A 12,212-nucleotide genomic window follows, 5' to 3' on the forward strand; every position below is an offset into this window, starting at 1 on the left:
TCTCATTCCCAAATAAAACTTTACCCTTCTTTTATCTCTGGTAAAACTAATTAGCGTGATATCGGTTCCTAAGCTCCTCCCCCAGTGGCTAGTGATCGGCAGGATTTGTTAGAATGAAATGCTGTCGTTTTCTCGACAATAAGGCATCGATTCGTACTTGAGTTACATATTAATCCTCCACATCTTGACATCAAAAGTTCATTCGAAAACAGCCGAATTAATGATTTACCGCCAACTATTTTTAGCGTGAAATTCTTGAAGAAACAGACACAGCTAACCAAAGATTCCTTACCGGTCACCCCACGAATGTAGGGCGAAAGTTTTTTTTTAGTCTTTCTATTCCTTTTGCCGATTCCCCCCTTTTGCATTTCGATAATTGTTGACTCTTTGGTGTAGCATTGAAGAAAAGGGGTTGAAAATACATTTTCTGCCAGGTTTTGATGAATATTCATGATTTTGAGGCGGAAGGATATGGTTGGTTAGGCTGAAATGTAGAGCTGAAAATTGCATGTCTATTAGTCTTTACTTCCAGTTAGTGTATCTCAAGTTTTCCATGGTGAACCTCATATGTGCTTTTGAGCAAAAGGTTGCCACGTGTTGCTTCATCTGTGGTACAAAGTTTTCTACCCAACGAATATTTGGGAAAAAGTTAGAGCCGGTCTTTGAAGTTGGTCTTATCATTGAAGGATTGCAAGTCAGTGGTTTTGTTATTTCCCATAAACAAATGTTGAGTCAAAAATAATCGTACTGGAAAAATGATACAGAAATCCACAATGATTGTTTAGACATGACTGAACCGCTTTAACTATTTTCATCAAATTTGGCGGTGGCTCAGTGTGTAAGACGTTGGCTCGATAACCCGGAGGACCTGTGTTGGATCCCGATTTTGGCCGAGAAAGTTCATTGGGATTTTCAGACGTGCCCCCCCCTCCCCCCTCGTGGTGCAAGGGCCTGGCAAATGAATTGACGTGTAGTCAGATGTTCGGATGGAATGAAAAACTGAGCTGCCGTAGACACACTGGCGTGCATGTAAAAGATCCCTTGGCAGTTGGAATTCGATATAATGCGATATGCCGCTGTCTGGACAAACTTTCCCCTTAGCACACTGTATGGCATATGCACGCCTTTATTAGCCCAGTCGGGACAAAGTAGTAGGACGTTTAACCCCATTTCATTTCATTTCCGTTTGCTTCCGTTTGTTCAAATTTTGCTTCAGACCCCTTTGGACATGAGTATCGTAAACAGACAAGTTTTGACATTTTTTTAACTTGTACAGCTTTAAACATGCATTATGCAAGAGCAAAATCTGCTTATTGCAAGTCTTTCTTTAGGCCTGAAATGTTATCTCAATTATCAATTAGACATTAATTAACTTATCCAGACCATAATAAACTCTCGATGTCAAGGCTAGCCTTCGATGTTGGCTGGATTAGATTCCTATATGCCGCTAACGGCCACTGATAATTAAATCAGAAAAAGTGGATAATCGAGACTATGCTGTTTATATTAATGATTTTAGTAATGATGACCGAGACTATGCAAAAATTTCACCCGCTTCTTTCTCGGCTCACAGTGGATCAATTTGACTGAAATTTTCAGCAAATTACCTTTACACTATCTAGTTTTAAACTATTATAGCGAGAACTGCCATCTCTTTATCTTATCTCCCATAATGTTTCTTTAAGTAATACAGCACAGTTAAAAAGAAGTGTTAGTTTTTGCAGGACCTATATAAATATGTTTCTGTGGCTAAATACATTTTCTTTTTAAAACTAGACACGGGACGTTTAAACTCGTTCGACAACATATTTTATAGTTTGTCTAGAGAAAAAAAAATTGTAGGCACATTTTCGATATTTACATATTTTATTCTTTTTCACTGTAAATGACATGAAATATGGATTGTATAAAAAATATGAGATTTGCACGCCCGCATGCAATAAATATAAGCATACGAGCACACACAGTATACGTGGTTCTGGTTGATAATGAAATATATATTACTTATAATTTACACTATTGTATTCTATATTGCACTTCTTATGAATGTTGACAGTCGCCCTAATAAAAGATAATGTCTCAAATATAAAAAACTTCCTTAAAAATTCTTATTTGTTAGGTAACTGATAAAGTTAATTTTATCCCTTTAAACTTTGGATTTTGCTAAGGTTTTTCTAGAAGGAGCAAAAATTGAAACCCGATGAAAAGACCTCGCCCTGAAGCCGTTGGAGACAAAAATGAATTGATGTGATTTTACTATAAATCGGTGATATTTAAATTAGATTGTATGCTAACTTTGAGACGAATCTGTTCAACCATTGCTGCAATGGCATTTGCCAATGGGTTTGACGAACGCTCAAACGCTGGGGAGTATTTTGAATATGGTATTAATGAAAATTAATTACATTTATTTTCTTGGTGAAAGTGGTAACACCTTTTGAAATTACGGTTGTTTTTTCAATAAAATATTTTATGGATCCAGAATTTTCGTTTGTCTTCAGATGAAATTTTTACAATGTACTTTAACACTTAGCCAATGAAAAGTCAGATTTCTTTTCATATTCAACTACCATAAGGTCCAATTTGGTCGTGGTACAGACGGTCGTTCAAAAGAGAGCGACTGCCCATTCATTATTTATTATGAACTTTTAGAAATATGTAATTTCGTGCAATCGTGTGTTCAATAAGAAAGTAAACTTAAAGGGGAGCTAAATCCGCTCCCATTGGTGAATTTAACATATCAAGCTATTTACATTCAGTTTATACATATACACAAAGTTTGAAACAATAAAACAGTTTGGTCTAAAGTGGCGATTATAATACAGATGATGTAAATGTGATAAACATATAGGTCTTATTCTACATATCCGTTCAGTTTGTCGAAGATTAAGTAAACTCCTTGTTCAAACTTCCCTTTTACCATAAATCTCTCCCATATAATTCCCTCCACGATAAAATGGCATGTGTTTCTGAAAACATATTTATCGCAGTCAGTAATTTAGAAACAAGCCAATAGTGAGGCTGATGTTCCCCGCCGAAATCCCCACATAAATAGATGACACATATTAATTAATTAATTGCACGTTTATCTTTTTCAAAAGTATCGAGCAATCAAACTGGTTATCAACGATACGGTAAGTTTCATCACTCTCTATCAGTTAGAATAAAAGTTATCTTGTCCCAGAGCAACGACTACTGAAAATGCTTAGCTCTGCTTAGCTGTAGCAGGAAATGTTAATCATCGAACTCCGTCAAGACATTCACCCAATGAACATCTACATCTAGTTTAAACATTCTACCCCAATTATGTTCGAATGTCTTGACTAATCAAATTGGTTATCGCTCCTTAGCCTAAGCAGAAAATTCTCATCATCGAACTTAGTGATAGGTAATGAACGAATCTATACTCGGAGTTTCATCGCTCTCTCTCACACAATTAGAACAAACGTTTTCGTGTTCCAAGTCTCAACCACTCAAATTGCTTATATCTGCTTAGCCTTAATGCAAAAGGCGCATGATCTAACTCTGACAAAGCATTCATCTAATAGACACCTACACCAAGTTTGAACATTCATTCTACCTCAATTAGAAATGAAATGAAATGGGGTTTAACGTCCTACTACCTCAATTAGAAGGAGGGTTATTATGTTCCAATGTCTCGACCAATCAGATCGAAGTCTCTACTTTGCCTAAGCAGAAAATGCTCAGCATCGAACTTAAGTTATTGATGTAATGACACTATACACCAATTTTCACCACTATCACTCAATTAGAATCAAAGTTGTCGAGCTCCAAAGACTTGACCAATCAAATTGGTTATCGCTCTGCTTATCCAGAGCCGAAAATGTTCATTATCGAACTTAGTCAAGGTATTGACTATACACCAAACGTCATCACGCTCACGTACTTAGAACTAAAGTTATCGTGCCCCAAAGCATCAACCAATCAAATTGCTTATCTCCGCTTACTGTAAGCAGACTATGCTCATCTTCGAACTCCATCGAAGCATTCACCCAATGAACGCCTGCACCAAGTTTGAACAATTATACCCCAATTAGAAATGAAATAACTGGGCTAATTAAGACGTGCATACGCCATACATTGTGCTATAAGGGAAATTGTACCTGGATATCGGCACCACGGCCTACTCTTGTATCGAATTCCAACTGCCGAGGGATCTTTTACGTGCACGCAAATGTGAACACGGGACCTCGATTGTTCGTTCAATCCGAAAGACTAGACAGCTGTCCTTGTCCGCCCTCCGTCCTGTACCACTGTCAAGGAGAAACCTCAAATAGAAGGAGAGTTAATGTCTTCCAAAATCTCGACCAATATAATTGCTTATCGCTCTACCAACCCTGAGCAGAAAATGTTCATTATCGACCTTAGTCAAGGCAATGATGTAATAAAACTATACACCAAGTTTCACCGCTTTCATTTTTTTAGAACTAAAGTTATCGTGTTCCAAAGCATCAACCAATCAAATTGCTTATCACTGCTTACTCTAAGCAGAAAATGCACATCAAATGCACAACAAATACCTACACCAAGTTTGAACATTCTAGCGCAATTAGAAGGAGAGTTATTGTGTCCCAAAAAGTGTGACGGACAGACAGACAGACGGACAGACCCATTTTAATAGTCCCCTGCTTTCTTCGAAACGGGGGGCACTTAAAGAGTTAAAATTATCAGCAATGTTGACGCCATTGTCTAAAAGTTCAAATAACACAAGTTTTTATGGTGTGAAGAATTGTTTAAACTACCATTTTATAGGTCATTTTCCTCTATCGACATTCTTAAACTGTTGGGCCATTACCCATATATAGATAGACTAGAGAGAGGTGATGCGTTAATCTGAGCCATTCTCATTAACTCTCATTTTTGTATGTAATGTGAATGTTGTCACTCCTTTTTGTGTAGTACATCGTCATTTGACACTGTTTTCCACCATAGTTGTCTAGTACTGAAATATTTTGGAATGGAATATAAATGAACTAAACATTCGCTGAATTTACACCGAGCTTATCCCCCCAAATAGTTAGCAGTGACACATCAACTATTGAAGATGACAAGTGGTATCGCTGCTACTAATATTAACTGTAAACTGTAGGTAATTGTTGTTGAGTCACTAAATGAGTTAACATCCGTTTTTGATTCCGTTACAACCAGAAGTAATTCATCATCTTGATTTGAATCTGCCTCTCTTTGACCCTTCTCCTTAGCAACGAACTGATCAGTTCCGGGTGGCACGCTTTGAATAATGTTGTCTTTTCTATCCGGGCATCCTAACCACCAATTACCAATATTACGAGGGTATCCTTCGTCAACCTGAAACAGAAGGAAAGTTTAAACAAAATTCAATTATTATTAGTACGCATCACTGATTGGACTGGTGAGACAATGCAGCTCAAATGTGATTTTGGCATGATCGTATGCTTGACATTTACCGACACAAGAAACGTAGGCACAGCGGAGGCAAATTAAAAGTCAGTATCTAGAAGAAATATTTTTGGCTGGCTTGTGTGTTCAAAGAAATTCGCCCGGAACTCCATTTCGGAACTAGTATGCGCCAATTCCAAGTAACTTATGTAGCAAAGGAAATAGTTTCGTTATCAGACACCCAGATGACGGAAGCGTTTTGTTTTCAAGGCCACTGTTCAATATAGAGGACTGAAAGATAAAGAGTGGCTATTTCAAAATTCGAGGTTCTGGGAAGTCAAAACGCCACCGCTATTCCACGTTCTCACCAATTATACTTACTTTGAATTTATTATCATGGAATCTGTAATACTGGTTACCACTGAAAAAATACGTTCTTCCATTACGCCATTTAAAAGCTCCATCTATACGATTAGGTAGCCCTCGCCATACTGTTAACGGTTTAGGATAACCAAAATCTACTGCTCTGTCTGTATATCTCCAATACCGATCACCTGAATTAAAAATAAGGCTTTAAAACGCTTGTGTAATTTTGAAAATAAGGGCGGGTGGGGAAATAGGCTACATTTGCCAAATAATAAATAATGACAAAGAATTTATTTTAGGTGTTTAGAACGAAGAGGTAAAATAAGACGGTATACCAAATAAAGACTACTAAGTCTAATACACGTAATTGTAATTGTGCCGAGAAAACCCTTGAAAGATTCCCTAAAACATGCATGTCAAATTAAACTGTTTATTCTTCCCTCTCTTTGTTTCAACATTGTGTTCTGTTGTTCTGTTTTTTTGTCTGAATCACTGAACGTATGCCATTTCTTGGTCAAGAATGGTCTTAACCAACCATTATGATGGTGAACAGACAACTGACAAGGAGTTAGTTAATGGAGATCAGCACACATTTAAAATCAGGACGAAATAACTTTGATCCAATTTCGTTTCATTTTTCTGAAACACACTTTAGGAAATACATTTAAAATCAGGACAAAATATCTTAGCTTCATTATTCTGAAACACACTTTAGGCAAAGCATACTATTCTTCTTACCTTTAAAGAAATAAGTCTTGCCATTTCCGCCCCACACAAAAACAGCATCGACGTCATTAGGTATTCCTCTAAAACCTTCTGATATTAATTTGGCGTAGATAAAGCGGAAATTATGAAATTTATAATAATATTCTCCCTGAAAAAGAAAAGTAATTACATGGAAAATAGAACAAAAAGAAATGGAACGGAGGATAGCGTCTTGTGAAAGCAACAATACCGTTACCGCGAGCTCAAATCTTAAAACGGGTTGTAAGATGTAATATATGCTTGCAATTGAGGTGTTTATCGTTAATTGTTTATCGAGCACGACTCGAAAACAGAAAATAAATTGTCTTCTCCCGATAAAATGTTGACCCTATTTATAGTTACATAGGTAACAAACCTGCCAACATCCAGTGAGATAAAGCAAGTTTGTAGGCGACAGATGAATAAACATACATATCTAACTTGAAAACACCAACAATAATTCCCACATGCACTAGAACTTCCAGACTGGTGATGCCCGAAAATTAGATTAATATCCGTAACCATAGACTCTTATATATAGATACCCCATTGTTGAATCATCCGATTTATTTGGTATTAGTTAAAGGTTAAATTAACATGGAAGAAGGCAAATGCTACATATGTTTCGAATGCTTATTCGTTTCTTATACCCTTAGCTATATTCCTTTTATATACTGAATTTTGGCATTGTGCCTCCCCACCCCGCAATATTCTGGCCTTACGCGAATGCTATATTAATTTCAGCACCAACCTCATCCTCATATTCCGGCCAGACATTGATGAGGACCTAAACTGACCCTAGATGACATACGTTGAAATTTTGAATGGTCCTTAGCTGTGAAGTCATATCGGAGTGGTGACTGTGAAATACATCCACCCCGTAAAAAGATTTTGATAATAGAATCGGCAATATTGAGGAAAGAGGAAATCACAATGACAAGAGTAGAATATGGGCCGTTTGAAATAGGAGTATTCGGCGAATGTCGAAGATTCCCAGGTGTGCCTGTTAACCTTCTGCATGTATCAATAAATGAATATCTGAATCGACCAACTGGCGTACCAAGCTGTATCAAAATTACATCCGTGTAAAAGACATACTAGATTGCTTACCTTAAAGAAATAAGTAAAACCATTATCCCAATGTACAACACCATCAATAGGTCCCTCTACACCTTTCCAATCCCACGATATATCACGTGGGTATCCAAGATCAACTCCATAACCATTTAAACGATAATATTTCTGTCCTATGAATGAATGTTATTAATTATTTGATTACGAATTATAACTCTTAATACTAAAAAAGCTCTTCCACGTTTTGTATTTTGGATTAAACCTTTGATCGAGGCTTATACAAATAGTGGACATATTACATCACAATGAGTATATTTATACAAATAATAAAAAATAGTATCAAAATGAACCCCCAAACGTGTAACATTTCGAAGAGACATTAAGTCCTATTCCACAATTTATTTCATTTATGGACCTGAAGACAGGGATATTTAAGGCCTAAGCAAAAATTGGATGGGCGTCATCTGGTCATTGTTGATAAGTAGAGAATATCTATGTCTTGTATCAACAACATTAATTCATTTTCCGGTATTCACCAAACTTATTATAGTTGTAGTGGTGCATGGGGAACAGTATCCGTATATGCTTATTCCATTTGAAACAGCTAATACTACTTTGACTTTGGAACACCAGTTGCTGGTAAGACCCACGTGCTACATGGTAATGATGTCTCCTTTTCAACAATATTTTATTTCAAATGGAATGAGAACGGATTGGGAACAGGCATAGTCTATATCACCCCTCTCCTCATACAAGGAATATAAAACATATAATAAACATATCTGCTATGTACATATAAAATAATGGGGAAGAAAACATATAAAGTAAATAAGTTATATACACACTATAACAAATGAAAGAAGATGTGCTATTTTGTAACCTGATTTAAAATTGATAAGAAATTAAAATCAAATACTGAAACGTCTAGTGACATCGAAGTATTCATGTACTTGTTTAAAAATGTTATTGGTTGTAGCCTGTTTATCTGTGCCAAATAGGACTGATTTAATTAATTGCTAAGATTTATTGTGTTTTTTCATACATCTGAATACAATGGGAACCAGCGGAGAAAATGTTCAGAATCTTCAAATCGATGCCCACAGCTGCATAATGGATCCTCGGAGATATGTCGTAAAAATTTATGACCGTTTAGGTCGTCACAAGAAAGCAGTAATCTGCTATATCTGGTTCTTTTTATTTGCTTTATAAAAATGAATTTGGAATAGGGATGTCGTTTTGTTTCAATTTTTGTTTTAAGGTAGTAAGAAACGGAGAAGTTCTTATATTCATATCAAGTTTGTTCCATACTTTTGTTGATGAGGGTTCGAAAGAATTGTTGTTCTACATTGGTATTCTGAATGATTTTCATTGTTTCTTAGATGATACGTATTTGGTCGGTATAAAATGATGTCTTTTAGGTATGCGGGTGTCAGATCATTAATAATTTTATAAATAAGTGTCAATTTGTGTCGTTTGCGTCTTTCTTGTAGCCTTATAAATCCGGTTTCGTTGTATAAGAGTTTATGGCGGGTACCTCTTACCCCTTTCTGGCTGCTCTTTAGTGTAAATAGTACTAGATTTTTAAAACACATTGTTGATTCTTACCTTTGAATACATACGTCAAGCCATCGGTTGTTCTAGTAATAGCGTCTATAGTAGGATCATTACATATAGAAGGTACAGTTATAGTTGGTGATCTTGTTGGTTTATATGGTGATGGACTACCTGCAAAATATAACGTTCTTATTTACTTTGAAATTTGTATTTTTGGTATCAGGGCACTGGAATGCTCCACGTTCGAATCACGGCGTTATGGAACAGTTTCCAGTTCATAAATGTAACTCAGTCGTTTGGATGGGACGAGAACAAAATTTCCACTCGTGTACACATTGGCGTGTAGGTAAAAAAAACCCTCGTGACCGTAGAAAATTTACAGTAAGTTAGTCTTAAAATGACCCAAGTTCTTCTAACAGCTAGTTAGAAGAATGTTGCATCGTTTCGTCTTAAAGGTTCTGACGGACAGACGGAAAAACTCATATTAGTAGTTCCCAGCTTTCTCCGGTAGCCGGGTGACAAACAACTATTGGAAATCGTCTTATTTTAACCATTTTGGCAAGTTTTATAATTTTAAATAACGGACACGTCGTATCAGGTAGAATGAATGAGTATGTATATTTGTAATTGGCCATATAGACTATAGCTTTACATACTGAGATGGGATATTCAGATATTCAGCCAAAACATCAACGAAGCGTTGGACCTGCATCATAGGAGCTATAGATGATTTCGTGAGGAAGGCCATTCTGTAAAACTATCTCAATGCATTGACTTGTAATTAGAATAGCCTAAATCTGACTTTTCTGTTAAATGAGTTGGAAAAAGAACATTTACCATATAGTTCTCGTATGGCATTGATATCATCAGACGACAGCTCAATAGACTTCTGGTAACCACGATAGAATGGCGCCATTAGCGCTCTGCTATCGTCTGAATGTGCCAACCCCAATGAATGGCCAAATTCGTGGGCGGCAACTTGAAATAAGTTTACTCCTGAAAGACAAGAAATTTGTAAAGTTTGGATCAATTATTCATTTTATTGAACCAAAAAGTCGGGCACAAACGACCTTCATCAACATTCAAATTCAAAAGAGAAGTAAATGGGTCGTTTAGGGAAAGCCACACAACATCATTCATAAAGGCAATTGGTCCCCGAAAGAGAAACACATCCGGCCTTGTGACACCCGTATAAACCAACTGTAACATTAGACAGATTTGTAGTGATAGCAGACGTATTCTAGCAATAAAAAATTACACGATAACGACCATGGAATTCTGGAAATGCAGACTTCGGGCTAATTAATAAATATCAATAACATAGACCATGAAATTGTATGCACGAGTTAATATTTATTGACATCAGATAATTTTACTGATACCCAGCAGTTATAATGGAATTAAAATTGCTACATGTTCCTTTGTTTACTGCTTATACGAACAAGATCGATTCCATTGACTAAAGGAGCTTTTGACCTTAGTCTTGCGTTCATATCGACAGCATAGATCACAAATTTCGCAGTGGTTTAAAGGGATAATTGTTAATGGATTCTTGGTGTATCTTTAAAATATAACACGCCTAAAGGAACATCTGCGTGGGGGGGGGGGGTGTTTTTATTCTAGATTAAAATGTATCTTACCTTCTGGTGTGTCTACCGTCCATGGCTCCTCCTCGTCAAAATGTGCATCGCCGCCATATTGTGGAAAAAAGGCGTGCGCCAGAGTACGACCTTGACCATCAAAGGGATTACCATCTCCATGAGAGCGACGAACAAATTTGATCTCGAGGTCAACGTCCCCGTCCATACGTTCTTCTTTTATAAATGTTAAGGGTGTAACTTTTGACCAAATCTGAAAATAAAATATAATTCCTTGTAAGGGTGTAACTTTTGACCAAATCTGAAAATAAAATATAATTCCTTGTAAGGCTTAAATTCGCTGTCTAGTGCTTAAATAGCCAAAAATACAAATTACTTCGCCTTTAATTTACTTTATAGATTTATGTCCCCGATTTACCCATGTAAACTACTCGATACTCCAACCACTTAATAAGTAAAACACGGGTTAAAACCTCTTCTGTAATTTTGTGTTTTGTGTAGTACTTTACAACCGATTAAGTAATTTTAATGATCGAAGCCCTTAAGGACAATAGTTATGTTGCGGCAAATGCTTACTTCTAAGGCCCTTTTGACTTCAGTTTCCACACGATTCCTTGGTAAAGCCCCGGGATAAGATTTTGTACGATATGTTAACTCTTTCTTGGCCCATTTACTCCCTGAAAATAATATAGAAAGAAAGACTCAATCGAATTATTCTTACATTTTTACAAATTTCGTTCATTTTCCAGTCATACGGATCCATAGATTTACTTATAATTATCAAAGTTCAAATATAGCCGTTGCTAAAAACAAAGTATCGTGCCGCGATAATATACTATTCAAAAAAAGTAGGGGATATTTGATTTTGGGGGCATAATACTAAAATATGCAAATGACTACGAAAAAAGTCACTATAGAACCTAACAGAAAAAACATTTCCAGTTACATGTGACGCCCAAACGCACCAATAGCTACCGCATGGAATGCAGGTGATGCTTGGGATCATCATGGGGGTCCAACCCAAGATTTGCACGACTCTGACTTTGAATGTTACAGTCATTGTGGCACTGAATTCCAGGGTGGAAACATCAGTTTAATTGTTTTAGTGACCAGAAAACAAATTTTGATATGCGTCGGCTTACCCAAAATGAAAGGTTACGTGCCCTTGGCATGCTACAGATCGGCACAACACAGGCGGTTGTGGCGCGGACGATGAATGTTTCTCAGTCTGTCATAAGCAGGCTATGGTCCAGATACCGTGATACACAATCTGTACAGGACAGACCACGCTCAGGTCGACCAAGGGCGACAACTCAAGCCCAGGATCGATTTATCCGTACCTTGGCCTTGAGAAATCGTGTCATCACAGCAAATCAGATCAGCGCTCGTCTTCAAACAGACACTGGTGTGAGAGTGAGTGGCCAGACGATTCGGAATCGACTGCATAGGGGTCACCTTCGCGCCCGACGTCCTCGCGTGATCCCTTGTTTGAGAGAT

At 37.0% G+C, this 12,212-nt stretch overlaps 1 protein-coding gene across 2 annotated transcripts in view; it reads right to left on the reverse strand.

The window, feature by feature from the left end:
- Positions 1 to 1,847: 1,847 nt before the first annotated feature.
- Positions 1,848 to 12,212, reverse strand: part of LOC126821564 (matrix metalloproteinase-16) — a 61,061-nt gene continuing 50,696 nt past the window's right edge. The window contains exons 4-11 of one of the 2 annotated variants that reach the window (XM_050550029.2): positions 11,292 to 11,392; positions 10,758 to 10,968; positions 9,955 to 10,113; positions 9,169 to 9,288; positions 7,600 to 7,736; positions 6,484 to 6,619; positions 5,761 to 5,933; positions 1,848 to 5,328 (exon numbers count right to left, since the gene is read on the reverse strand). In XM_050550029.2, coding sequence (XP_050405986.1) covers positions 5,053 to 5,328; positions 5,761 to 5,933; positions 6,484 to 6,619; positions 7,600 to 7,736; positions 9,169 to 9,288; positions 9,955 to 10,113; positions 10,758 to 10,968; positions 11,292 to 11,392 — 1,313 coding nt within the window. In that variant the 3' untranslated portion in view covers positions 1,848 to 5,052. Of the gene's footprint in view, positions 5,329 to 5,760; positions 5,934 to 6,483; positions 6,620 to 7,599; positions 7,737 to 9,168; positions 9,289 to 9,954; positions 10,114 to 10,757; positions 11,017 to 11,291; positions 11,393 to 12,212 lie in introns of both variants that reach the window. The other variant, XM_050550022.2, reaches the window with a different exon arrangement.

The sequence above is a fragment of the Patella vulgata genome, chromosome 1 (genome assembly GCF_932274485.2).
Source record: "Patella vulgata chromosome 1, xgPatVulg1.2, whole genome shotgun sequence".
Classification (NCBI taxonomy): Eukaryota; Metazoa; Mollusca; class Gastropoda; family Patellidae; genus Patella; species Patella vulgata.